This window comes from Lontra canadensis, unplaced genomic scaffold, assembly GCF_010015895.1.
Source record: "Lontra canadensis isolate GAN:19392208 unplaced genomic scaffold, GSC_riverotter_1.0 scaffold2, whole genome shotgun sequence".
NCBI lineage: Eukaryota > Metazoa > Chordata > Mammalia > Carnivora > Mustelidae > Lontra > Lontra canadensis.
The window spans coordinates 4,532,450-4,560,368 of record NW_022630996.1 but is presented as its reverse complement, the minus strand read 5'-3'; the positions used below and the strand labels follow the sequence as shown (position 1 = coordinate 4,560,368).

General features: G+C 49.7%; 1 protein-coding gene and 1 long non-coding RNA gene across 4 annotated transcripts; one reads left to right on the top strand and one right to left on the bottom strand.

The window, feature by feature from the left end:
• Positions 1-35: 35 nt before the first annotated feature.
• FAM131B (family with sequence similarity 131 member B) lies at positions 36-9,766 on the bottom strand. 3 transcript variants are annotated; one of them, XM_032867023.1, is made up of 7 exons: positions 9,569-9,766; positions 6,806-6,915; positions 6,199-6,234; positions 5,858-5,951; positions 5,401-5,592; positions 3,827-3,970; positions 36-3,630 (listed from the first exon to the last, which is right to left on the bottom strand). In XM_032867023.1, the coding sequence occupies exons 2-7, from the start codon at positions 6,857-6,859 to the stop codon at positions 3,158-3,160; spliced, it is 993 nt and encodes a 330-aa protein (XP_032722914.1). In that variant the 5' UTR covers positions 6,860-6,915; positions 9,569-9,766; the 3' UTR covers positions 36-3,157. The 3 variants fall into 3 exon arrangements, with proteins under 3 accessions (XP_032722914.1, XP_032722910.1, XP_032722912.1); XM_032867019.1 differs by lacking the exon at positions 9,569-9,766 and adding an exon at positions 9,237-9,425; XM_032867021.1 differs by lacking the exons at positions 6,199-6,234; positions 9,569-9,766 and adding an exon at positions 9,237-9,427.
• LOC116873285 lies at positions 8,546-11,053 on the top strand. The gene is made up of 3 exons (XR_004383771.1): positions 8,546-8,780; positions 10,217-10,280; positions 10,951-11,053. It is a non-coding gene; the product is annotated as an uncharacterized LOC116873285 (long non-coding RNA).
• The last annotated feature ends 16,866 nt before the right edge of the window (positions 11,054-27,919 follow it).

The window sequence follows — 27,919 nt, the reverse complement described above, 5'->3', positions numbered from 1 at the left end:
CATCATCCCCCAAAGAAGACACTCATAGTCAGAGGTGCCACCACATTCTGTTTAGTGCCATTGAACACAGCCTGTAGCCCTCTCCAACAGGATGTCCCTTCCACCCCCGCCCCCAGGCCAAGAGAGGGTGCAGCCTGGGCAGGGGGGCTGGCAGTGGGCATTTGAGCCCATGCCCATGTGTATATAATCTATGATATTTATATATATATATATTTATATATAATTCTCTCTGTAATATATGTCATAGAATCTCTCTTGGGCCTGGGGTGGGAATGTCACATTAAGAAAACATGCTAAGACTGGCCGTAAAAATGGTTATTTCCCAGACCTGGAAGACAGAGTATGGGATGTAGAGGTGGGGACAAAGAAAAGGTCATACACTCATTCACCAAGAGCCGCCCCCCCACCCCCACCCCCAGCACAAGGATAAGAAGGGAGTCATTGGGGGAGGTGGGGCAGTGGAAGGGGAGGAATGGGAGATTTGGATTTTTCTTTAATAAAGTGATTCGAAAATGAAAGTGCACCCCCCCACCAAAGGAAAATCATTTAGCAAGAGCAGTTTCATTCACAAGAATATAAAAACAGCCCTGTTCCAGGACTGTTGGAAAACGTGCTGCACAGCCTTTAACCCCAAAGGAAAAGCAACCCTCCCCCACCCCACCCCACCCCTGATAGCCTCTTCCTGCACATGCCCCTCCCCTCCCCCAGAATAGGCTATAAGCAAACCCCATGCACCCTGCCCCCAGCACCAGAGAGGCAGTTTCTCCCTCCAGAAGAGTCCTAAGAGGGTCCCAGGCCAGCTCCTTGGCTCTTCTCCCTCTTCAGAATGGAAAATGCAGGCCCCCACCTGACCTACGGTCTGCGAGCCCCCTCCACAAGTAAAGTCTGCTAGATTCCCTCAAGGTTTCAGCCACTGTTGCAGGGACCATTTAGCTTCCTCTGGGAAGGGAGGGAGGGTGGGAGGGAGGAAAGAAAGAACACGGCTTTAGTCCACCTTTCCCAACTCCATAGGCCCTGAGCAAGAGCAAACTGTAATGAATGAGCCCACTGGATTGGATGTCCACCGTGGTCTCGGGGCAGAACCTAGGCAAGAGGGTGTGAGACTGAGAGGGAAAAGATGGTGCACTGAGACAGCAGGTGACATGAGGCGAGGAAACAGGGACCAGTGGGAAGAGGGAACCGTGAGCATGCAAAGCCCGGAGGTCCTACAGCAGGAGGGGAGGAGTCTCCAGTGAGGGGCAACGAGCGAGGGCATGCAGGGCCACCTCCCAGAGCTGTTCTCTGCGCCATCCTGCTCCCTCCTGTGTCAGGTCCCATCACCAAACACAAGAGAGGTCTTCTGTTGAGACAGCTGTGGATAAGGTGACCCCCTACCCACACTCACCATGCCCACTCCTGGGTCCTCCAAGGACCAACCCCAGGAAAGCCACTGTCCCTCTCCTCTGGAGGACATGGGATCCTGGCCTCAGCTGCATTGCAAGAGCACATGTGAATGACAGTGTGAACTCAGTGCGGGGTGGGGTCCGGTCACAGATGGACAGAAACACCCCGACTCTCAACCTCCTCATTCCAAAGAAATAGAAGTCTGGGGCATGGGGTGGGAGGGCAGTTCTGTCCAGGGTCTGGGAGAGAGTGACAGTGCCCCCTTCCTGGCAGAGGGTAAAGAGGTGGGACCCCTGACGAAGTTTGGGTAGGACACAAGGCCTTGGAGCTGGAGCCTTAGCCCGGCACGAGGCAGGAGGGAAGGCAGCAGTGAAGCTCTCAGCTTCTCTCTTCTACCCAGAGTCTCCCTGTGCCCCTGCAGTGGGAAGGGGCAATGTGCCAGCCATCTCCACAGCTGTGGCGTCCTTCTCTCTCCCCCTGGGCCTCTGCTGGCAGGATCTCTCACAGAAGGGCTACGCAGAAGTCCCCACCACAATGGAAACAGGGAGTGAGAGGACAAGCCCTTTCGGGGCGTACGCCTCACTGTAACCCGTCCTGGAGGGAAGAACACTCTGATTCTCCTCTCTTCCTCCACAAGAGGCCTGGGGAGGGAGGGAGGACATCTGTGAGGCCCTCCTTAGAGTCCTGGGAGGAGCTGAAGAAGGGGCAAAGGACCCGAGAGCCCACACTGCTCCTCAGCAAACAGCCCGCCCTGGCCGGGGCCTGACAGCACCGGACTCCTCCCTCCAACCCACTCAACCCTGAGTCCCCAAGAAGTTATAAAAATGTAGAAAAGGCAAAGAGAAAAGTGTAAACAGCTCCAGAGAATTAGAGGGTGGATGGAAGGAGACACAGCCCTCATGCTTCCCCATTTGGCCAGGACACCTGCATTCTGTGTCACCCCCTCAGGGCCAGGGCTCCCAGAGCAGGAGACAGAAGAAGGCAGAAAACGGAAGCAAGAGCTGGGGCAGCCAGCCCCGGCTGGGCCCTTTCCCAGATCCTTGGATCCTCCTTCCAGACAAGGGAATAATCAAGATCGCGGAACAGGCGGCCATGTTTGTTCTCGGTCTCATCAATGACTTTCTGGTCTCTGAGCAGGCCCTGTCAGTACAGAGAGTCACGTTTGTGTCCTGTGCATCCCAGCTGCCACTTCCCCCTCCCCCATGACTCCTGATCTCAGAAGCCAATTTCTCGCCGAGGACAGACTCTCCACCCTCCAAGGGCACACAACTTTGGGTCGTCGAGCCATACCAAGAGCCCCCGAGGTCTGTTCCTCATAGTGGGGATGAGCTGGGGCCACAGTCAGAGAAAACAGAGTCAGGAAAAGCAGGAGTGACACAGAAAGGAGGCATTCCCACAGCCACAGTCAAGGCTCCTGGAAGACGAATCAGAGGGTGAAGAACTGAGGCCCAGTCGACGACCACGAGCTGCTCTGTGCTCTGGTCCTTAGGAGCAACATGGGAGCCTCATCATTACAGACCCAGAAGCCTACCGCCAAGCAAAGTTAGGGCCATCTGGTGGTCTGGGCCTCAGTTCCTGGACCTGTGGTTTCTACAGCATAAGCCTGGGTAAAATCCCATCCTGGCTCTCCATTTTCCCAGCAAGGACTGGCAACTCCTGGGTAACCTCATGGTCTTCTGCCCGGGTTTCAGCTGTGCCGCTGGGGTAGGGAGGGTTTCGTTGCAGCCATGCCCCTCAGGTGGGAGTGGAAGGCTGGGCGTGGAGTGGGGGGAAGCTAGTTGTTAGCCTCACCCTCCTCCTCATCGAAGGACTGCACACCTGAGGATGTGACATCAGACACCTTCCGACTGAGAGCAGTGGACATCTCGGGATCTTCTCGTGGGGACAGAGACTCCAGGTCCCGGCATCCTGCATCCTCTTCCTCCTCGGGGGCCAATGGCCTCTTCTCCTCCTCGGCAGGGCCCCTTGCCAGGTCCACTCCCCCCATCCCCGGAGCCCAGTCCGTGTCTGACGCCAGCAAAGGTGGAGGCTCCTGAGCAGAGTATCCGCAAGCAGGCTGGGAAGGCCCCATTTCATGCAAGCTAGGCTGGGAGTCATCAAATGCAGGGCCAAGATAGGATCCCGTGGCGGGAGAGGCAATGAGGGACTGGTCGCTGGCTTCCCAGGCATCCGATGACCCCAGACAGTACATGCCCTGGGACACATAGGAGTGAGGCCATCCATCCATGGGGCCTTGAGCCAGGGCATCTGTAAAGAGAATCAGGGAAGTCAGCAGGGTCACAGAACACTGAAGGTGGCAGCAACAGCCCACAAAACTGAATAGAGAGGGCAACAGCGTAGGGATGAGAAAAGGAAAGCTGAGACGAACCAGGAGCCCACAGGAATGGAGGGAGACCAGTGAAGTCGGGGAGGCCTCTCAGACCTCGGAGGGGCCATCCCTCACCTTGACTCTCCATCAGCTCCTGGTAGTTGTCACTGTAGTTGCAGCCCAGTGGCTCCTGGGTGGAGTTGACACTCATGTCCTCGCCATCCATGGAAGACCAGGCCATGAGTGTGGCCTCAGAGATAGCGAACTGTTCCATGACACCTGCAAGAAGAAACAGAGTTGGCACGAGATACCTCTGGAACTCTTAGACAAACGTGCAGGGTTTGGTGACATGGGGGCAGCACTGTCCTAGAAATACAATGCAAGCCACCTGTGCAATTTAAAATTTTCTCACAGCCATATTAAAGAAAACATAAAAGAAGCAGGTGAAATTAATTTTTATAACATATCTTATTTAACCCAACATATATCTTGGATTATCTTTCAACATGTCATCCATATAAAAATTATTAACAAGGTATGTCACATTATTTTATTCATACATGTTTTTGAAATCCAGCTGGTCTTTTACACTGACTGTACATCTCCATTCAGACACATTTCAAGTTCACATTCAAGTGGCTACTATATGGGATAGCACAGACTAACCCCCACACAAGGCAAAACCATGTGGAACTTCCAGAGGTCAGGTTAAGAATTCTAAACTGAGAGAGTTGGTGGGGGGGGGGGTCCTTCTGGTGAGATATCTAAAGGGATTTAAATGAGGAATTTCCAGAAGTTTCTCTTTGGACGGTTTTAAGAATATTAGCCAGTACTAGGTCATCAAAGACAGGGGAAACTAAATGAGGGGGCTCAATTTCAATAGAAAATCCCCAAGGAAGCACCATGGGCTTGTAGGTCCACAGTGGTATCAAGAGGAAAGTTCCAGCAACTGGGAGAAGGGAGGGAGGGCAGACTAGGGAGGCTGGGTAGATCTGTGGGTCCCCATTCTAGTCAAAGCTGTAGGTTGAAGCTTACATTTCCAATTGCCCTAGACTACCCCCTATGAATACACGTTTGTCTCCCCCCTCCCTGCTGATAGTTCTACCTTCATGGCACCAGCACAGAGAGACCTCCCTTCTCTTCCAGATCTATCATTCTTCCCAGCTGTCTTACTGTAATCACGCCATATGCCTGTCTTGCAGGGATTCCACTGTCCTGAACCGAAACCTCTTCTGTCTACCACCCTCACCTCACCAAGCTTCCTTGATCTTCTAGGGGCTGTCATAAGCAATGAGTCAAGTAAGTGAACCCACTACTGCAATGTGCTGAGGGGCAAAGTCTCGAAGGGACTTCCCACTGCCTTTTCTTCTTTTTCCTCAAGAGACATGAGTGGAAGGAAAGTCTTTCAGAGTTGAAGGCCCCTGCCTTTTTGATCTATACTGATAGTGCTGCCATTTAGGAAAGAAGGAATTTGGAACAGGTGGACCCATAGTCCCATGTAATTCTCTTTAATTTCTGAGATAATAATAAAAATAAGTTTGAGGGCACCTACCCGAATCAGTCAAAGTACTTGAAATCGGAGCTGATGGGGAAATTATGACTATGTTCATCATATGGACAGAGCCAATCCTACCATCAGGGATTGGGCTGGAAGGTCAATCTCTAGTCATCCTGAAAACATGTCTCTTGAGGGTCCCCAGAATAAGTACCTGCTAGGAAACGTGCCTCCTTCTCGCCATCGCTGAGGTCCGAGTAGGCATCAGTATCCCGGCGCACCGCCTCGTGTTGTGGCTGAATGGCTGGTGTCTTCCCCCAGCCCTGCCACTCAATCATGTGGGCCACCCGGCCTTGCCCCATGGCTGTGGGCTTCGTCACATGGTCCTTCATGCTGCGAGAAATCCCTGAGGGGCCAGACATTCTCCACATCCTCCAGAATAGCACACAATACCCATACAAGATCCACCCCGTGTCCCCACCCAAGTCCCATGGGACTCCATCCGATGCGGGAGCTCCATGTGATGGGCAGCCTAGACAGGAGGGCTTGATGGAAAGGGCAAATAGGTCAGGGGTAGGAGTCTTCTTTAGGCCTCAAGGAGCAAGGAGACTGAGACCAGGAGCGCATAAGTATTCTCCTGTCTGGATGCATCCCCAGGTCAGGAGTCTCACCTGAGAAGGATGACTTGGCCAGGGCCCCAATGCCATAGGCGTTAGAGTTTCGCTTCAGCTTTGGAAGAATGGAAGTGGTGTCCTCCATGGAGAGCTGGGAGAGGGAACGTGGAGGAGGGGCAGAGAGGAGTTCAGAGCTTCCAGGAGAAAGGGTCTGAGTTAGGGCAGGTGATGGGGAAACATTATGCCCAGGAGTCCCAAGGACGCTTATCCCACAACTGCCCTTGAAAATATGGGGAATCCTTAGGAAATGTGAGGTTCATGGTGCCCGCTGTGGCACATCAAGGGAGAGTATAAGGGAGAGGAGCTAGGGTGCCCTGGGGAGGGCTGGCTGCACTCACATTGATGCCGTCCCAGGAGAAATCAGTCCGGCTTTGCTGTGAGGAGAGAGCAAATGGAGTGGGGATCCCAGGCACTCCCAGGAATGCACGTAGCCCGCACCCCACCCCCCATTCCAGGGACTTCCAGGAGTGTGTGAAGTAGAGAGGTTTTTCCCCAGCTTAATTTACGGGATTAGGAGTTCAATGTGGAACATTTGGCCTGTGTTTTGAGGAAAGCAGGAGAAATGTTCCTTAAAAGTGTCAGTCTGAAGAAGTATTTGGGCTGTTCCCTTGGAATTTAGGAAGATAATTCAAGGATCAGGCAGCTGGGAGGCTTTGTTCATGAGGGTTTCTGGGGTCTTTGAAAAGTCCTTCGGTTGCTGCGCCTGGGTGGCTCAGTCAGTTAAGCATGTGCCTTCCCCTCCAGTCCTGATCCCAGGGTCCTGGGATGGAGTCCCACTTTGGGCTCCCTGCTCAGCAAAGAGCCTGCTTCCTCCCTCTGCCTCTGTGCCTCCCCCGCTCACTCTCTCTCACACACAAATAAATAAATAAAATGTAAAAAAAAAAAAAAAAAACAAAAAACAAACAAACTCCTTTGGCTAGGGGGCAGCCGGGCATGGGGTCTCACCTCAGTGGACGGCCGGTGGAGACTGCTCCCGTGCAGCGAGCTGGTGCTGTCCATGTGGATCTGGTCGACATCCTTCAGGCCCTTCCAGTCCACTGCAATCACCTCATTCCCTGAAGTAGCCACAGGCTCATTAGTTGCTCCACCTTCAACACCCCCTGCCGATCCCCCCCCAAAAGACCCTTCCAGGGTTGCAGAGTGTTGCTCAGGGGCAGACCCCCAGAACCCTCCCTTCCCTCCAGCTCCCACTCCTTCTGAAAGTACATTCCTTTCTGGTCCCTACTCTTCCCCAATTTTTGGTAGGACAAACCCTAATGCTGAGCCAGAATATTCCCTTTGAGCTCACCCAAGAATAGCATACTCAGAGAAAGTGTTTATATCCTTATTTGTTGTTGTTTAAATGGAGGAGTCAGTGGTTGGGTTTTACCAGGAAAACCATTCTTTATCCTGTCCTGAGGAATCTTTGAGGGTTTCTATATGGGAGTATATGGGAACGGTGCCTTTCATCCATTCTGTTAACACAAATAAGGGCACAACTTCTTTAGGGGTAAGCTTCTCTATATGTGGGCTTTGTGACTTGTATCTTGGAGTTGGTGAATCTCTCTGGCGGGAAGCAGGTTTGGCAGGGATAAAGGCAGGATTTGGGTATGTTCACTCAGAAATGGTGAGAGGGGAGAAAGGAAAGACTGAGATGCGATCATCTGCCCTGACTGGTGGGAGACAGGCCATGGATGGAATAGGAGCAAAATGGCACAGGGGGAGAAGAGAAGGGGACTTTTAAAAAGAGGACCTAAAAGAATAGGCATTCAAGTCAAGGAGAAGACAAAAAATAATGAGGGGGCTGGTGGACAGGATTTGAGGGCGGACTGGAGAGCTGGAGGGCAGAGGAGGCTGGGAATGGTTCAGGTGAAGCCAGAGCTTGTGGCCAAGGCAGATGCTGGCAAGAGGGCAGGGTGGTGCCTCTCCTGAGAGGTTGGGGAAGAACCCCTTGGGCAGTTGGAAAGGGACTCAACCATCAGATGGCTTGCTTAAGCATGGGGAGGCATTCAGCAGGAATCCACACAGCTAGTGCAAAAGGGATGGTGGTTAATGGGTGGGAAGGAGGTAGCCCCCTCCTAAGTGAGCCCCTCTCCCTTGGAGCTACAGGGGAGTGATGAGATGGGTCAGACCAGGGGCTGTGGCTGTCAGGGAAGAGGAAATAATTGACCCCTAGGGTAGAGAGTAGGAAGGGGGCAGAGAAGAGGAGGGATGAGGAGGGCAGAGAAGGAGGGGGGTGGCCTTTGTAGAGGAGGGAGAGCTGAGTCAGAGCTGGGGGGGGGGGGCAGGGGGGGGAAGAGAACCCCAGGAAGAGGTGAAAGCAGAGGAGGGGAGTATCCATGGAAATAAACGGGGTCTCAGAGAAATCAGGCTTCCGGAGAGTGAGTTTGTTTGTAATAATAATACGATTTACTCTCTCAGCCTGAGGTCACTGGGTCGTGTAGGCGGGAGAAATTGGGAGTTGGAATGGGAAAAATTGGGGGGTTTGGGAGAGGGTTGGACTAATTCATGGAGCTGTGAGCGTGAGTGGGTGCGTGGGGCGGGGGGTAAGGGGGTGGAAGCAAGGCAAAGGCTGAGGGGAGAGACGACTTAGGAGGCGCCTGTGCCCGCCCCCAGTCCAAGGTAAATAAAGAGGCGGCCCCGCCCCGCCAGCCCCCGCCGACAGGTGCTGGACCCCGTTCCTCCGGCCGGCCTGCCCCACCCTCCTGGGAGCGGGCTCCCCACCCCAGTCCGCCCCTCTAAATCCCCCAGCCTCCTCCCCGCGCCCCCGGCCCTTTCCTCCAGCCCAGCCCGGCCCCGTTTTCTCCGGGCGTGGACCCAGTTCCCCTCCCCGAGGCACCGGGCGCATCCCGCCCCCGCCCTGGAGGGAAGATGCACGTGAACAAAGCGAATCGGGGGAGGCCGAAACGGCAGAAAAAGGCAACAAGACAGAGGGAAAGAGGTGGGAGCAAAACACCCAAGACAGACGGAGGCGGGGGGACGGGGGCCGAGGCGGGGGCCGGGGGTCCTTGGAAGGGGGCTGCCCCAGAAATGGAAGGGGAGAAAGGCGCGGGCGGGGAGGCAGGGTCGAGGCGGATGGCCGGGAGGTGGCGGGCGCGGGGACGCGCGAGTAGCGAGAGGAGGCTGCTGGAGAGATGATGGAGAGGGACCGCGGCGCGGGGGGAGGACGGCGGAAGGAGGCTGGAGGGAGACGAGGGAGCGGAGCAGCCGGGAGGGCGTCCGGCACCGGAGGCGCGAGGGGAGAGCGCGGAGGAGAGCCGAGCGCGGGGAAAGTGCGGGAGCCAGGCCGGGGCGGGGGCCGGGGGGCGCCGGGGGGCGGTGGGGGAGGGGGTCAGGGAGCGGCGCGGGCCGAGCCTGCCTCCGCCCGTCCCCGCCCCCGCCCCGCCGCGGTACCCACCCACGGTCCGGGAGCCGATGCAGCCCATGGCTCGGGCGCCTCCGGGGCCGGGCGCTCACCGCCGCGGGGCGGGCGCCGGGGGCAGCACCGGGAGCCGCGCCGCCGCCCCAGCCGCTCTGCAGCGCCGCGGCTGTCTCCGCTCGGCTCCGCTCCCCCCTCCCCTCTCCATCCCTCCCCGCGGCAGCCTCCGTCGCCGCCGCCGCCGCCGCCGCCGCCTGGCTCCCCCGCCCCGGCTCGGCTGGCGGCGGCGGGGAGGGGGCGGCCCGGGGATTGGCTGCGCGCGGCGCCTCCCCGCCCCTGCCCTCGACCCCGCCGCCGCGCTCCGCGCGCACCTCGCGGCGCTCCCCTCCGCCCGCCGTGTCCGTGGCCGGAGCGGGGGCTCCTCGCCCGGTCCCGGCCGGGCTGGCGTCTGGGGGTGCTGGAGACCCGGAGAACGTCCCCCTTCGGTCCCCGGTCTGGACCGCTGGGAAAGAACCCAGAGCCCGCCCTCCGGTTCTGGTAGATGGATTTCGAGGGCCGGGTTCGGGGATGCCCAGCGAGAAAGGCGCGGGATTGGGGTGGGGGGGCGGCGCGCGGGGGACGTGCAATAAAGCTTGGATGAAGGGCCTTGGCCGCCAAATTCCGCAAACACTTGTTTTCTTCCTGGGGCCTCATCTGGGACACAAACGCGAGCGTGATTGGATACAGCTTCGGTTGCTCTGCGTTTCCTGTGCGCTGTTTTGTCCACCCAAACAGATCGCGGAGTCTCTGCGAGGGGATCGTGTGCTAAGCTTTCCTGTACTGGGCGCTCTCTGGATACTCGGGGATAAGTATGGGGTTGGTGCAGATCCTTCCAGGCCTGCCTGGGGATGGGAGAGTAGAATGAGATAATTCAGTCCCAGCTAGAGGGGAATAAAAACCAGGATTCAAGACTGACTAGACGGCACAGTTTTATATCCAATTTAACTTTCTGTGCGATGATCTCCTCTGACAAATGACAGCATGGATGTCAGGAAGCAGTCGAGAGAAGGGAGGATTGCCCTCTGGCTGGCCAGAAGGGGTCAGGTAGGTACCAAGGGTGCGGTGGGTAAGAGATTGAGAGAAAGAAGGAGTGATCTATGTGGTCGGGGTCAAGTACTATAGTATAGCAGGGAGGAAGTGAAGTCCAGAAAAGTCACACAAGAAAGGGACCAGAGGCTCTTGTGTAAGCAGCGCCCACAAACCCCGAGTGTGAGAGAGCTGATGGGGTCAGCACCAATGACAGCAAATGCTTACCCAGGGTTGTGTGTTCCTCACCTGCCTTCATGTCCCTCCCGGGTTGGGCAGGGAGCAGGGCACTGTCCCTGGTGTGGGTATGTAACAGGACAAAATACCAAGTCTCATAGATGCACCTTTTAACCCTGTATAGTCTGAATGGGGAGCTAAATTTTAGGGTGATAACCACCACATTCTGTGGAGTCCCAGATGAAAGATGTGCGAGACGGTGATAATAATCTAATTGTAGATCTGGGAGATGGAATTATGGAGAGAGAACTGATCTTTGGTCTCTGTGCATGACAAAAAAAATCCATTCTGCATCTATAAAAGCATGAGAGAGAAGAGGGAGTCGTCAGTAGGTATCCTGAGATTTTAATCATCCAGTATCATTTGTGGCCAGATCTGATACCTTATTTTGACAGTGAGAAGAATTAGCAAGTATTTTTTCCCCATATTTACTGTTGTTGGTTATACAAAGGAGCATCATGTGGTTTCTGCCCTTCTGGAATATATTGTCTAGCTGCGAAGGAAAGAACATGGAAAGATGGAGGGAAAGAAGGAGGAGGAGAAGAAAGAGGAGGAGGAGGAGAGGAAGGAGAAGAAGGGGAAGGGGAAGAGGAAGAAGAAACGGCTTCCAATACTACATCAGCGCCACTCAGTCCCTTCTGCTTGTGGAGGGAAAGCACTGATGGGAACTTCCAGCCCAGGAAGTAACACACCAAGGGGCCAGCTCTGCTCAACCTTCCCACTTGAAACCGCTCTCCCTTTGGGGTACTCTCTGATTCCAGTATTCCCACTGTTCATCTGGATACAAACCCAGATATCCATATCCAAACATGGATACAAACCCCGCTCCTGTTCCCCTTGCCACAGCTGTACAAGGCTGGGTTTATCCTAATGATTGAAATCCAGTCAACAAAAGGCACCCCAGGTTTTAAGGAATCAGTCCTGGTTCCCATTCTGTCTTAAAGGTTATTTCCAGCACGAGAGAAACACAGAATGTCAGAGGCACAACACTGGCCTGCTCTCTTTCTGCTTCTAGTTCAGGATCCTCTTACTTCTCCCCATTTAGAAGCATTCTTTCCCGGTCTTTTTGCTATCTTCAGAGCCAAGGTCAAAGATTCCAGTTCTGACATGAACAGGAACAACCTTTCTGGAGGACGATTTGACAGTACTGATCAAAAAATCTTTAAAATATGCATTGCTGTTTTTGCGCATTACTAAATTGTGACACAGCTATTCCATTTATAGAAATATTCTAAGGAAATAAAAATAGAATGTGGACAAAGATTTAATCTACAGCACCCATCAGAGCACTATTTACATAATAATGAAAGATTGTACACACCCCACATGCTCAAACCTGGGGATTAATTAAATAAGTTACGTATATGCTTATAAAAGAATACTATGTAGCCACTGCTAATATTTGATAACTGAGTTTGTTGACAAATTACTCATGATATGACATTATAAAGAAGCAAACTGTAATAGAAGAATTAGAATATATCAATGTTTGTTTAAAAATCGCATACACACATTCGTCTGCCTTTTGTCAGGCTTTCCATCCCAAGTAATTTATGGGATTCCCTGAGGAAAGTCTATGTTTCACAGACGTCCAGGCTCACTCATCAGGTAAGTTTGGCTCTCAATGAAATCACATTATTAGTCTATTTCCAAACTCTAAAAATAGAGGACTTTGGCTGAATGCCCAAGTATGGCATTGGTACTTCCTAACTGGTCCCTTTTGGAACATGACGGGGTGGAATGATGTTTCCCCCTTCGGTGTGGTTGCTGTTTCATGCCCCTAATCTCCTATGGATAGCTCTTGGACAGAAGGAATAGAACTGAGTTCAGAAACAGTACTGTCTAGGGGTGCCTAGGTGGCTCAGTTGGTGAAGTGTCTGATTTTTTTTTTTTTTAAGATTTTATTTATTTATTTGACAGAGATCACAAGTAGGCAGAGAGAGAGAGAGGGAGAAGCAGGCTTCCTGCTGAGCAGAGAGCCCGATGCGGGGCTCGATCCCAGAACCCTGGGATCAGGGCCTGAGCCGAAGGCAGAGGCTTTAACCCACTGAGCCACCCAGGCGCCCAAGTATCTGATTCTTTAGCCCAGGTCTTGATCTCAGGGTTGTGAATTCGAGCCCCACATTGGGCTCCACACTGGGCATGGAGCCTGCTCTAAAAAAAGAAAGAAAGAAACAGCACCACCATCTAAAACAGGGACTCTAGAGATGCCTGGGTGGTACAGTGGATTAAACCTCTGACTCTTGGTTTTGGCTTGGGTCTTGAAATCAAGACCAGGGTCAAGCTCCACACTCAATGAGGAGTCTGCTCCAGATTCTCTCCCTCCCTCTGCCACTCCCCTGGCTTGCTCTATCTTTCTCTCTCTCAATCAATAAATAAATATTAAATACAACAGGAACTTTTTGTGAAGCTTTCATTTATTTATTTGACAGAGAGAGAGAAAGAGCACAGGCGTGGGGAGAAGCAGAGGGAGGGGGAGAAGCAGAGGGAGAGGGAGAAGCGGTCTTCTAGCTGAGCAGGGAGCCCAACATGAGCCGAAGGCAGATGCTTAACCAACTGGGCCACCCAGGTGTCCCTAAAACAGGAACTCTTGTCCCAGGATACACAGGCAGCATCCAGAGTGTCTAACTTGAAAGTTAGGAAGTACTTACATCTTTATGTTCCCTGACTTGTAACTGAAATTCTCCGTGTCCTTCAGGTATGTGTATAGGCAGCAAAGCACAGTGGTATTAGAGCTGTTGTTCTGTGTCTTTATCGCCCATAGAAATCATAGATGTTTCTATTATACAACGGTTGTTGCAGATTTCTTACACTATCCTTTATGTTCATTGCTACATTGAAATTATTGTGGTAGTAAACCTGCCTGTAAATGTTCCTATTAAATGCTTTGATAAAGAAGCAAATTTATTACTATATCACCATTTTATAATAATTGGTTTTTTTTATATTAGTTGTTCCCTTTTTATATTATTGTTTATTATTTAGTATTTAGTATTACTCTGACAGGGAAGCCATGGATTTTCTAGATTGCCAAGGGATCCAGGCCAGAAAAACATTTGAGAATCCCTGGCCTCAGGGATACCTGGCTGGATCAGTCAGCAAAGCTTGTGACTCTTAATCTTGGGGTTGTAAGTTCAAGTCCCACTTTGGGTGTAGAGATTGCTTAAAAATAATTTTTTAAAAAAACTTAAAAAAAAAATCTCTGGCTTCTAAATATATTTTTGGTGTTGGCGGTGATATGGGGTGGTCTCTGATTCTGCAGGAGTTTAATAATCCCGTTAATAGTACCGACTTCAATGACCAAGCAAGACAATTGACATCTCATTTTGAAGACTTGGTCCCCAAGCCAGGAACAAAGATAGGTCCCTTTTATCTGCAGGACTAAAAGAGTCAGTCACACTCAAGCTTCATGCCCTCCCTCAACAAATCCAGAGCAAACCCTAAAACAACAACGACAACAACAACTTAATAAAGAATTTCTTTGGTTTTACTGGGAGACACTAAATCACAGTTAAGGGCGGATGAAAAGATCCAGCTGAGAGGCGGAGGTTCAAAGTACTGGAGAGGAAGTTCATGAGGCAGAGAGGGAGTTCCTAAGGCAACCACAAGGGATGCGCACAAGGCTCAGGGAGGGGGACTGGGCCCAGACCGAGGAGCCCAGCTATTCTTGCAGATGAAAACATGGAGCAGATGCCAGTAGGTCGCACATTTGGTGTTGGGGAGTTGAGGGATTCCAGTCTGATGGTGTCTGTTTTCTCTGAGAAGTGGGAAGCAAGTCATCTACTAAGTCTGGGAATGGGGGAGATGGCATAAAATAATAATAAGTAATGTGCAAATATCAGTTAGCAGTTGACAAAGAGTTTTCATTGTCTTCCTACAACAGTCCAAGAGGGAAATCATTGTCTTTGTGTTGCAGCTGAGAAATCTGGGCTTAGAGGCCCATTAACTAACTATCTTTCCCCCCAAATTACCCAGCTGGAAAAAGAAGGAGCAGGAGCATAAACTCAGCCCCTCAGGTAGAAAATTCACTCGGGAGGCTGTAGGAAAAAGCTTTATCTGTCTGTTCATCTGTTTTTTTAAATGATTAGAGCTACTTTGTTCAGGGTTTTATTTGCTACACCTTCTCTCACTGTTGTCTTTCTTTTAAGAAGGTGGGGCCGTAAGCTGAAGAGAGGAACATGTCTATCCACACTCCTAAATTTTGAAATGCCAAGGGAGACTTGCAGCCCCTGGTGTAGGTCTCTGGTGCTGTCACGAGGCACAGATGACCAGAGTGTCGGTTCCTATTTATCAATGTCGGTGTTTTGTATCAGAGTCTCTTTCTCAGGGAAACAAGAAAGTGACTCAGGCCACCCCCACATTTAGTCAGCCTTGGGGCAGCTCTTAGTGGCTCGCAGGAGGCCTCATTGGCTGAAGGCACCCTAAGTGGGCATACGGCTACTAGGGAACTTAGGGAACTCTGGGAAAGGGCCGCAGGAAGTTATCTGGTGGTAGCGCCTGGAATGGCAGCGCATCTGCATGGAAGTCAGAACAGCAGTGATGGTGGCAGGGATTCCTTTAAATGGGAGTCATTTACTTAATCCTCTGGGAACAGGTAGACAAAGAAGGGAGCTTGGGGTAGAAGTTGCTGACACAGAGGAACAGGCTCAGAGCTAAGTCATGAGTGGGCGGGGGAGTCAGTGGTGTGCAGATGGAATTCCCACGGAGGAGGAAGTACCCCCTGAATCTTAGGTGGTCTGTGGAGTTCTCTTCCCCACCCCACCCCCACCTTAGACTGGATTCCCCGAGTAATCAGTTGATGAGTTTCCTGGCCATTGTCGGGGGATAGGGCTTTCCCAGGGCAGAGCAAGTTTGCTGAGGGAGACGGGCGACTCAGGGCAGCTGATTATACAGGACAACACATTCCATAACAGAAATTCTCCGGTTTCAGTGTGGCTGGTGGGGGCAGAGAGACCTCACTTGACCAATGTCTGATCTGTTGGACGTTGCGGAAGATAAAACCTTTTAGATTGGCATAGGTCATTGCTGGTTTGACTTTTAGAGGAAGTTTGAAACTTTACAGAACATTAGGGATCAAAGTAAGGTGAACTCATGGCCACGTGTACTGAGATAAGGAACTTGGCAGCGTGGGCAGTGGCAGCGAGCTGTCTCTGGTGCAGCGGCCGGAGACGCACCTCTACGTGTGAGGCAAAGTCTCCTGCCTGGGCAGCTCACCATCACAGAATCCATTGTCCAGGGTCCTGTGGTTTCATTCAGCACAGGAGAGTACCTAAACGAATGTTTCCCTGGTGACTCTAATGGACTCTATTCTTTTTATCAAGGGGATGTATTTGTCCCGTCTTCTCTTTGAAAAGCAGCCCTGGGGGAAAGGCTATAAGAGAATTACTGAAGATTTGGGGTTTCCCTCCAAACATTCTGATGAGAAAGGCCAGCGGGTTCTAAGCCAGTGGGATCTTACGTCCCTCAGAGAAGGGGAGGCTTTGGTCCAACGGGCTCAAACGATGTCGGTGCTTTACAACTGCTTCCATGGTGGCCCCAAGTATATTTAGGGTTTTGGGGGTACCATCTTCATCATGTCCAGGTCACAGCCAGCAGCAGATCAGGCAGGGTGCCAGGACCAAGGAAGCAAGCCTGAAGTGTAGGCAACCGTGAGGCAACAATTTAAAAAGGGAGTTCATCAATAGCAAGAGAGACGGAGCAGATGGGATCTTCAGAGGTCCAGCAAATTCTCAGCATTCACACATCCCGGAGCCCCTGACACAGAAGGGAAGAATCAGATGGGGAACGCCGGGCAGCTGCTTCTTGCAGCCTACCTGCCAATGTCATAGTCTTCCGTCTGAGAGAATCAGGGAGAACCCGAAATTGGAAGACTGGGTCCTGAGCATCACTGATAGCTTCTGGGCTAGTATTTACTAACTCAGACGAGAGGAGCAGCCACAGCACATCATGCCTCTAGAGCCCTCTCACCCCCCTGCTGGCACACCTCTGCCCCCAACTTTATGCCCAGCTCCCCCAGGAGAGCCCCTGCCTCTGCTTACAACACACCCTCCCCTGGTCTTGCCTCTGAATCATAGCCTGCTGGCTGAGGCTCCATGACTACCTTCCAGACTTCAATGCCACAGCTGACAGTTGACAGTCCCCTTTTCGGATTCCCTGAATTTACCCCCGTTCTGGGTTCCCAGCCCCTTGCCTTCCTTAAATGTTGGGATGTCCTGCAATCTCAGCATGGATCCCTCTTGCAAATGTTTTCTTGGACAAGCATCTGTTTTTGCTGCAAAGTCTAACTGCCTGGAACCTTTTCTTCTTTCCTGTGACTGGTCCTGATCCCCAATGGTGGGTTTACTGCAAAATGGGTCAGTGTAGCTCCAGCTCTGCCCGTCTCAGTCTGTTATCTTCTCCCATGAGCGAGCCACTCAGGTTCAGAGAGGACGGCAGAGGCGTCTTTCCGACAGTGGAAGAGCAGAGGATATGCAGGGCATTAAGTAGTGGTCTGCAAGTGTTGGAACTAGACAAGACCTTAGACATCAAGTCTGCTGCTAGCGTTTCACAGACACGGAAGATTGGTCTCTCCAGTCTTCACAATCCTATGGCTAAGTGGCTCAGTTATGACCTAAATTCATGTTCTCCAACTCTCTTCTAGCATTCTTTTCCCTATCTATGATGCTACCTTAAATGTATGGTGGGTCATTTTTCTGGTTTATATTATGTAAAATGTGTGTAACACTAAACCCTGTTGAAATACTCTCAGACCCCCTACTCTTTTTGCTCATGTAGATTGATCAGCTCCTTCTGGGAGCTAAAAGGTAAAAACAACATTGTTCTAAGAAGGTGGATTTCGTGTTAAGTGTTCTTACCACAATAAAATTTAAAAAAAAAGAAAAAAAGTAAAGAACATTGTTTTAACTTAGGAGTTCCAGAGGTTTGTTCTTTGTGCTTGAGAATGGGTGTGTAAGGGGGGAAAAAAAAAAGAATGGGTGTATAATCTTTGTGTATATGTTCAGGAAATTGTTTGGTTTAGGTGTTTTTCATGGTGATAAGCTGCAGGGGACAAGGCTTTCCTTTCCTGGGTGTTGGGGTGGGTGGGTGTTCACTTGAGGGCTGCTCATGCACCAAAGTAATCACGATTGTCTTGCCAATGGGCAGTGGACCCACCCAGATGGGAAAGTCCAAAAGAGACTGGAAATTTTGAGCTCATGTTTTTCTCAGACAATATATACTTGTTTTAGGGGGAAAAATTTTTATTTATTCTTAAGTTGGCTCCACAGCCCCACATGGGGCTTGAACTCATGGTCCTGAGATTAAGAGTCACATGCTCTGTTGACTGAGCCAGCCACAGACCACCCCCCCCCCCCGCAAAAAAATCTAAATACACACAAGCAGAAAGAAGGACACCAAAGCCCTCACCTATTTCTTACACTATCAGTATTTTACAGCATTTCCTTTCAAACTGACTCATGCATCTATACGCACTGACACGGTTGGTGGTAGTTGACACTGGATTTTATTACTGACGGTGGAAAACTGTGTTGAGGGAGGAAACAGGAGCAATTTCTGTATTCTAAAGTGGGAGTGGAATTTGCCACTTGATCTTTCTCTCCCTGTATCTCAAGTTTCCTTCATAGCCCAAGTTCTTGGAGGAGCTGCCAACATCCATCCTCATTTCCTCACCTCCATTCACTCCTCATCCCACACCAATCTGGTGTCTTCACTTCACTGAAACAGCTTACATGGTGGTCTCACGTATCCTCCATGTCAGCAGATGGGGTTCATTTCTAATATTAACTTGACACATCAGGAGCATTCCACAGTTGACCACTCCCTTGTCCCTGATCATCCTTTCCTGGTTTTTCTCCTGTCTTTCTGACTGCTCCTTCTCTGTCTTCTTTCTTTGCTTGTTCATTCATTTATTCATTCATTCCATATTACAAGTATTTCTTGAGCACCTATCTAGCAGAACTATTCCAAATATTATGGGCCCAAACTCATGCCTTCATGGGGCTCACAGTTTAGTGAGAAGTAGTTGGGAGGAGATATCAATATAGAAATTAAATAAGTATTATAATTTTTTTTTTTTTTGGCTATTGAAGCCCAAATATATTCTAATAGTAGAATATATTTAAGGAGATAAATGCTATGAAGAAAAATGAAAGAAAGGAGGATAATAAATAAACGGCATTAATGTATGTAGTTTTACTTTTTCTTTTTTCCTTTTTTAGAGAGAAAGAACATGTGCATGCACATGCTTATGCGTGCACTGGGGGAGGAGCAGAGGGAGAGAGAGGGAATCTTAAGCAGGCTCTATGCAAGGCTTGATTTCACCACTCTGAGATCATGACCTGACACAAAATTAAGAGCTGGATGCTTAACTGACTGAGCCAGCCGGGTGACCCATGTAGTTTTTTAGTTTATAGTTTTAAGCATATGTAGTTTTAACTTGGGTGGTCAGGGTGGCCTCACTGAGAAGGTGGCATTTGAGGAAGAATATGAAGGAGATGTTAGAGTGACCCATGCAGATGTCTGGGGGAAAGGCTTCTAAGCAGAGGGATAGCAGGTGCAAGGCTCTTGGGTGGGAATGTGACTTTCATGTTGGAGGGGAAGCAAGGAGGCCAGTGTGTATGGAGCAGAATGAGTCATAGAATATGAGCTCAGAGAGTATGTGGGACTCATTTGGGTAGAGCCTTGTACTCTGGCTTTCATTCTGAGTGAAATGAGAAAGGAGAGTTTTGATCAGAGTTTTGATTATTTCACATGATGTGAAATAAGATGAAAGGATAACATTGGCATCTGTATTTTGAGTAGACTGTAGGGAGGCAAGATAGTTCAGTAAACCGGGGGAGATGATGGAGACTCTGACCAAGAGGGTAGTGATAGAGATGGGGAGGAGTGGCCAGATTCTGGAAATGTTTTGAAAGCAGGGTGAACAAGATTCCATGGATTTGGAGTGCCAAAGAAAGAGAGATGTCAGAGATGTCTCCAAAATTTTTAGCCTGAACCAAAGAATGGAGTTTCTATCAGCTGAATGAGGGAAGGTTATGGGTAGAACAAGTTTTGGGGGGGGAGAGAGTAGAAGTTAGGTTTTGGGCATATTTGAAATGTCAACTAGATAATCAAGTGAGAATGAAGAGTAAGAGGTTGGATGTATGTGTTGTTGGGTAATAGGAAAGATCCACATAGAGGTACACATTTGGGGATCATTAGCATAGAGAGGGCATTTACAGGCTTGAGACTGGGTATGGTCATCAAGAAGAGTGCACAGATGGATGGACTCAGGGTGGACTCAAGATGCAAGAACTCAATCCCAACACTTAGAGGCTGAGCAGAAAAGCTGGAGCCAGAGAAGGAGAATGAGAAGTATGGACCAGCTAGGTTGAGGAAAATAAGAGTACATGATGCACAGGGAGTGAAGCAACAGATGCTTCATAAAAAAGAGAGTAAACAACTGAATCAGATATAGCAGATATGTCAAGAAAAGCAGGAACCGAGAGTTGTTCATTGACTGGTAATAAGGAAGTCATCGCTGAACTTGAGAAAGATAATGTCGGTACGGTGCTGGTGGTCAAAGATGACTAGAGTAAGTTAAGAGAAAATGGGAAAAGAGGAATTAGACATAACATGTATACAGAACTCAGGAAATGAGCAGAGAAATGGAGAGCTAGCTGGGAGGGGGGATGGGGTTAATTTTTAAGTTGGGGCAAACACTAGCAAATATCTGTATACTGCTGAGAATGATCTGGTAGAGAAGGACACTGACATTCAGGGGAGTGCATTAATTCCTGGAGCAACATCCTGGAGCAGATGAGAAGTTGTAGAATCTAGTGCATGAGTGGTGGTATCTTTATGCATCATTTTATGACACTAAGAGGAAGGAGAGCAGAGGGCAGGAATGCAGAATCAGGTTGAGGGTGGACACGAGGGGAGCCTGGGCAAGGGCTTTTCCATTTTGTCAATTTTCTCAGTGCAACAGGAAGCAAGGTCATCAGCTGTGGTGGTGGTTGGGGAAGAAGTTGAAGAGAGGGAAGATCTAGAAGTCTTTCAAAAGAGTAAGGAAGTGAATGGACAAGAGAAATTGCTGTGCTTATGGGGAAGTAGAGTTGCTGAGTAGCACCTGAAGGCCTGTTGTCATGAATTTTAAAATGAGATTGGTCAGAAGGGCTGTGTGTTTGCCTCCACTCCACAGAGCTGCCTGGCTGCGGCAGTGGGTTTGGTAGAGTTGGGTTGAACCCAGGGTTGGGTTTTGCCCAGCAAGGACCACAAAATGGGAGGCACAAGGAAGTTGAAAGCAGGTGTAAGGGAGTACCTCCCATGATTGCCTGAGACATTTAAGCTGGGTAGGGAGGGCATGGGAGGGCATGATGTAGGGGGAGGTAAAGAGAAAAGCTGACATTAGTTGTAGGTCCCAGTGTGTCCAAGCATTGTTAAGGGTAAGCTAGAAGAAGGGAATAAACTGGAAACATATAAGGAGCTGGTTGGAGAGAGGGTTGCTTGAAATTGTGATTGGGAAGGGGTAGCACAAGGGCTTCTAGAGCTGGGCTGTCCATTACAGTAGTCACTAGTGGCTGAGCACTAAAATGGACCTCTTCTGAATCCAGATGTGCTGTAACGGTAAAATGCATACCAAATCCCCAAGGCTTAGTACAAAAAATGTAAAATGTTTTATTAATAATTTTAGATTATTGTTTACATTTTGAAATGATAATATTTTAGATATATTACATTAAATGTATTATTGAAGTTACTGTGACCTGTTTCTTCTTCTTCTTTTTTTTTTTAAAGATTTTATTTATTAGAGAGAGAGAGAGAGAGAGGCAGAGATCACAATTAGGCAGAGAGGCAGGCAGAGAAAGAGGAGGAAGCAGGCTCCCTGCTGAGGAGAGAGCCCATTGGGGGGAGGGGGCCGGATTCCAGGACCCTGAGATCATGACCTGAGCCCAAGGCAGATGCTTAACCCGCTTAACCCACTGAGCCACCCAGGTGCCCCTCTTCTTTTTTTTTAAAAAGATTTTATTTATTATTTGACAGAGACAGAGAGCGTGCAGAAGTGGGGGAGTGGCAGGCAGAGGGAGAGGGAGAAGCAGGCTCCCCACTGAGCAGAGAGCCTGACCTGGGCTCAATTCCAGGACACTGGGATCATGAGCTGAGCCAAAGGCAGATGCTTAACTGACTGAGCCACCCAGGAGCCCCCCTTTAAATTATTTTTAAATTAAATAATGGTTCATGTCACATTTCTGTTGGTCAATATTGGGTTAGGGTATTACCATGGGAATAGTGGTTGAGACAGAGCAAAGACATGGGATGAGAGAAGTGTAAGGAACAGAGAGATGCAGAGGGAAGGAAGGATCGTCTTTGTGATGTTGAAATCACCAAGACTTAATAGCAACATTGTTTTGGAGAAAGTGCTAGTGAGCTAGGACATGACAATGTTTAAGAAACAAGGAGAAATGGCTCATGGCAATAGATGGCTGTGCCACAGACGGGCAGGAGGTGGTATAGTTTGATGATGAGATAGTCAAAGCTGGGGATTTTAGGGAGGAGGCAAGGAGAATAGTGTGGAAATAGTAATGAGGCTCGAAAGGGAGATCTGTGTCCACATCCAGTGCTACTGGTAAGCAGTCTAGGGAGAAATTTTTTACTGCCACTTGAGTGGGCTGCAGAGGGAGGTGTGTCCTCAGAGGTGATTCAGGTTAGAGCAAGTTGGGAGAGAATGCTGGAAGAACAGGCTGGCAGCAGCTATGAGATCCCGAGGGCCCCAACTATGAGATCCAGAGGGCCAGGCACTGGTTTCCAAAGGTGGGCAGAATAGCAAGCATGTGGGGTGAGCTGGGCACCTGAGGCTTCTTACAGTGACAGACACATGGGGTTAAGGGGCTTAATGCAATTGAGCACAGGGAGGCCAGGTGGTGGTGGGGGGGGGAGCGGAGAGGAGGTGTCCTTTCATCACTCCTACTGGAGGTGCAGAGGGGCCTGGAGAGGGGCTTCCTTATTCTGAGAGTCGCGCCTCCCTATCCACATGTCCCACAAATGCTGTAATCCGTCAAAGCCCATCTTAGGTCCTCTCAACTACTCACAAGGAGGTTTTTTCAGTCAATAGCAGCTTCACATTACTACCTGGAGCCAGATGACTTGTAAATGTGGATATTTGGGGGAGTTCTCTCTGCTCTGCTCTGGACCAGGACAGCCCACTGCCTACTGTACACCCTCTCATTCTTGGCAAATCTGGAGGAAAACACACAGTCTTCCTCCCAGACCTGCAGCTCTCAGCCCTGAGCACCACACTCTGGGTAGGTACCAGCCAGACGCTGTGCTGGGTCCACGATGTCTCTTTCTCCTCAACGCCCCCGTCCTCTCCCCTCCCTGCCCAGGCATCAGATTCAAGCCATCCTTAGGTTCTGCCGATTATTTCTTCTCTAAACAGTCCTCAATCTATCCACTTTTTTTTTTTTTTTAGATTTTATTTATTTATTTGACAGAGATTACAAGTAGGCAGAGAGGCAGGCAGAGAGAGAGGAGAAAGTAGGCTCCCTGCTGAGCAGAGAGCCCGATGGGGGGGCTCGATCCCAGGGCTCTGAGATCATGACCTGAGCCGAAGGCATAGGCTTTAACCCACTGAGCCACCCAGGCGCCCCTCAATCTATCCACTTTTGTGCATCTCCACAAACATCCTCCTCCCACGAGTCTGTCCATATCTGTACCAGACCCTCCTGCTGTTCTCCACCTTGCCCCCAACGTGAGATTTTCAAAATCCCTGTCTTTTCATGCCATTCTTTTCAACCTGAAAGTCAGCAGTGGTTCCCCACTGCTCACGGGACAAAGTGCGCTCCGCATCTCTGCCCCGCCCCTTCTCTACCTGTCCCGGAGCGCGCTTCCGCCGCACCCTCGGAGGGCCCGGCCCCGCCCGCCTTCCCTCCTCTCACCCGGGCAGCGCATGCCTACAGCCAGCGAGGGCTTTGCTCTTGCTCCTGCCAAGGCGTGGACTGCTTTTTCCCTCCCACTTTGCCTCCTTAACTCTTATCTTTCAGATCTCAGCGTGGGCATCCCTTCCTTAAGCTCCCGCACCAGATCGCATCTCCCTTGAGGCATCATATGTCTTTCCCTTGAGGTCCTAGTAACAGCTGCAGTTTTGCATTTACGATATTTGATTAATATTTATCTCCCCTAGTAGCCTCTCCAAGGGCGTGGCCCTTCGTGCGGGCTTGAGCTCCTTGCTCAATATTGCATCTCCAGCGCCTGACAATAGTCCTGCACACAGTAGGTACTCAATAAATCTTAAATGGATAAACGAACGATTCGAGATAATTGAAAAGCCCTTAAATACAGGCCTTTCTGATCTGGCATGAGATTTCCATGGCTCGGGAACTCACTTTCAGGGTGCAAGGGCAACCACGGCCCCTGTCCCCCCACCCCTCGCTCTTTGGCGGGCGCTGTGCTAGGTCTGCTAGGCTCTGCTACTACAGAGATTACGGCAGGTTGGGGGGAATTGGGTGGGTTGCTTGTAGCCTAAGCGTGTCCTCTGCTAGCTTCTCACACTTGGGTACAAAGGCTTGTCTTTTGGCTTCCCAGAGAAGCGAGAGAAGAGAGCCTGTGGAGGAAGATCTCTGTGTTCTGGGTGGATCCTCTCTCATCTTTCTAAGACTGGGTGTCCGTTTGCCACGTGGGTGGCATCTCTGGATGGCAGGTAAATAAACCCAGGGGCAGGAAGGCTCCTGAGGAAGCTTGAATAAGCTCTGTGGCTTTGCTCGGGAGCGCCCACTTCCTTTGTCAGATTGGCTGGTGGGTTTCTTCATATTAGGCCCATCTTCTTAAAGGGAGTGGAGGTGGCAGGAACCACTAGAGAAACATCAGTACTCCTCATCTCAAGCAGCTAGGTTATCTCTCTATAGTTAACCCCCCTACTTCCCGAGGTGTTTACTCTCTAGAGCCACCTAATCTGCAATTTTCCATGGTGAACACAGGAGCTTTGAGGCCAGACCGTCTCTGATTTTGGCTTGCCTGGGTTCAGGGAGAAGGAAGGCAGCAGATGTCTCACTAGTGGCCGCCTCCCGCCTTCATCCCCCGGTGCCAGGAACCTGCCTGTGCTGCTGTGGGAGGCCTGGGTGTCTTTTCCTGTCTGCCCTTCCCAGCTCCCTGGGCTGCTGACTCTCCGCCATCTGACCATCTGTCTTACTCTGCCCTCCATAACCACCATGCATTTCTGCCTTGCTGACACTTGCGGTGCCTTTGGGTGCCCATCTGGCTCAGACCTGGGGATGTATGGAGTCCTGACTTCTGCTGCTCATCTGACCTCTGTTCCCTGGATGACCTATGCAGGCTCTGCTCACTGCTGTTTGGGACCTGGTGGGATGATCATCAAGAGGTTTAAGGGACCAGAAAGCCACCTAGCTATTGTAAGGAGTGTGACCTCACCAAGCAGCACTGTGGGGTGGGTGAAAGCTTCTTTCCTAACCTTTTTTTACCCTATTATACTAAAATATCCATGTAAGTGTTTTCTCCTCTTGATGGAGAGTTCCTTGAAGACAAGAACTGGCTTTATCTTTATATCCAGAGTGCCTAGAATATACAAGTTATTAGTAAATATTGGTTGAACCGAAGTGAGAGAGGGAAGAGAAAAGTATGTTGAGGATGCTGTTTCGATATCAGCCTGTTGGGGTGACCCTGGAAGAAAGGAGGACAAAGGGGGCATTTGTGGTTGTCAGTGCATCCTTTCCAGGGGGGTTGTGTGTGTGGGGGCGGGTGTGACTCCTGGGCGGGGCAGGACCCTCCTCTTCCTTGGTTTTGCCACCAAGCTTCCTGGGTCTTGTTGAGTACTTCAGCAGCCCCTACCCAGCCCCTATCCAGCCCCTGCCTGGTATCTGTTCTTCCAGCTACGAGTTTATTTTGTACCCACAAGAAATGCAAGTGGGACTGGGAGAGGAGTAAATATTGGAGGAAGGGGGAGAACCGCAGACCATGTGCTCCCGGTACTCCTGGGAGTGCAAGAGAGCACTCCAACAGGAGGAAAGAGACTATGGCCTTGTCATTGCTCCTCTTTCTTTCTTTTCCTTTTTTAAAAAATTATAAAAGTAACGCACGTTCACGGAGAAAAAAACAATGGTTATAAAAGTCTTCTGCTTGCCCCCAGTTCCAGACCATAACACCAACCACTGTTAACAACTCTTTGAGAAGCCTCCTGGAAATGTTCCATTATACAAAACTATGTATTATACAAAAGTATAATATACAAAAAGGTTTCTTGTAGCCTAAGCATGTCCTCTGATAGCAGCTCACACTTGGGTATAAAGGCTTGTCTCTTGTATATATATATGAAATCTCCAAACTGCCTATCTATATCCAAATATCTATATCTTTATCTAATATCACAAATACAAAACACGAGTGTGTATACACACATGCAGATGGACAGACAGACAGATAGGCACCAGGACTTCAATAAGGGATGGAGCTGGAGGCTGACCTGAAGAGGTCGTCGATGCAGCAGGCTGGGGCTGTCGAAGGGAAGAAATGAGGGATTGCGAGAGTGTAAGTGGAGGGTGGGGATGTCTTCAAATAATAAAGTATTTGCATGGGAATTTCTCTCTTTTTTTTGGTGTTACAATTTTTTTTTCTTCTTTTTTCAGTTTTGGAGGTGAAGAAAATCCAACATCTGGTTGGCTTCAGTTTCCTTACCTGAAAAATGGGATAATAATGTAGATTCCTCACAGGTTTATTGTGAGGATAAAATAGGGGTATATGTTTAAAGTGTTTAGTTTTGTGCCTAGCCGCACACACAAACCCTTACCTCGTGTGCTATTATTAGTGGTGTGGGTGATGTTACATGGGTGGTGGTATGGTGGTTGTAGTTCCTGCTGCTGTCTCAGCAGCCAGCACCACGCCTGGAGCCCTGTTGACCCTCTGTCCATTGGCAGCCAGCACACAGAAAGAACTTCGTGATGACATTCGTGATGACATCCCTCTTTTCATTTCTGAATTCATTGCCCTGTTCCCTTCTTCCTCTTTTTTTTTTCCTTGACTGCCTCTAACTTCTTATTTATGTTGTATGCCCTTGAAGCAAACTGTCTGAGACCTGGTGAATATAAATCCTCAGAGGTGTGTAGGGATGTTTTCTGTGGCAAAAGGTCACTGCTAGTTTTCCCCTGTCCTCTCGCTCACCTGGCCCCAGGCTGTTGGAAATGATTTGGTGGGAACATCTATACACTTGCTGCACTTTACACATATTACCCAAAAAAGCCAATTAGAACTGCTTACTTAAGAAAATCCTTAAGAATCTGTAGGGCTTCTCTTATTCATTGTGTTACGTTCTGATAGCATTGACCCTGAAGCTGCACTTAAGACATCTTGGCCTAGTGAATGTGTCCTTCTGAGATGCTCTGCAGTGTTTCTACTTGTATTTAGGAAAGCTGGCTTAAAACTCTTGGGTTTAATATTCTGTATCCCAAATGCTCTTAGTTGTCAGTAAAAGTAAGCCTGCCTACGCACTCTTCTATTCTTGATTTATAAATAGGTTCAGCTGTTTAACAATTAAACGTACTATATTTTGCACATGCATATTCCTTAGGAGACATTTGGAGGGTAGATGACTTTTACTCTTGCGATGCTATCTGGAAACCATCTTCCTAACTTTTTTCCCCAAGTGGACATATAGTCGATTGTTGAACAACATGGGGGTTAGGGGACCTGACCCCTGTGCAGTCAAAAATCCACCAATAACTTCTGATTCCCCCAGACTTCACCAACAGACTGCTGTTGTCTGGAAGTAACATAAACAGACCATGAACACATATTTTATATGCTATATGTATTATATACTGTATTCTCACAATAAAGGAAACTAGAGAAAATGTTAACTAGATCTTAAGGAAGAGTAAATACATTTACAGTACTGTAATTCTCAAAAGACAAAACAAAATAACCCTGTTTATAAATAGACCTTCACAGTTCAAACTAATGCCGTTCAAGGGCCAACTGTCTTTTGAAGGGTTGGCAATGAGACTTTGGGTCTGCAAAGATGAAGACACAATCTCCGACATGCACGGAAAATCTAGTATCAGATTTCTAGCAGATCTTAATAGGGACAGGTCCAGGACCTGCTCCTACGTGTCAGAGGAGATCTGCACTGCAGGCTTAGTATCATACATGGCCACACATGCTTGTGGCTGCGAGAAATCCCAGTGACAACCGTAGGACGCTAGAGAAAAGAAGAGTGAGGTCATAGAAGGAGATGAAAATGTAGTCACAGGTAGAATAAGTTCTTGGATAAGGTAGTTGAAAGGAGCAGGGCTTTGTGTGTACCAAGGCCCATGAGAGGTCTGCCTGCCAACCTCCAAGGGGAACTGATTCTAGGTTAATCCACCAGAATTCCCCTTCTGGGCAGAACTGGGGCTTGAAAATAATACTGAGCAATATATGGCACTTTCAGGTATGGAGTT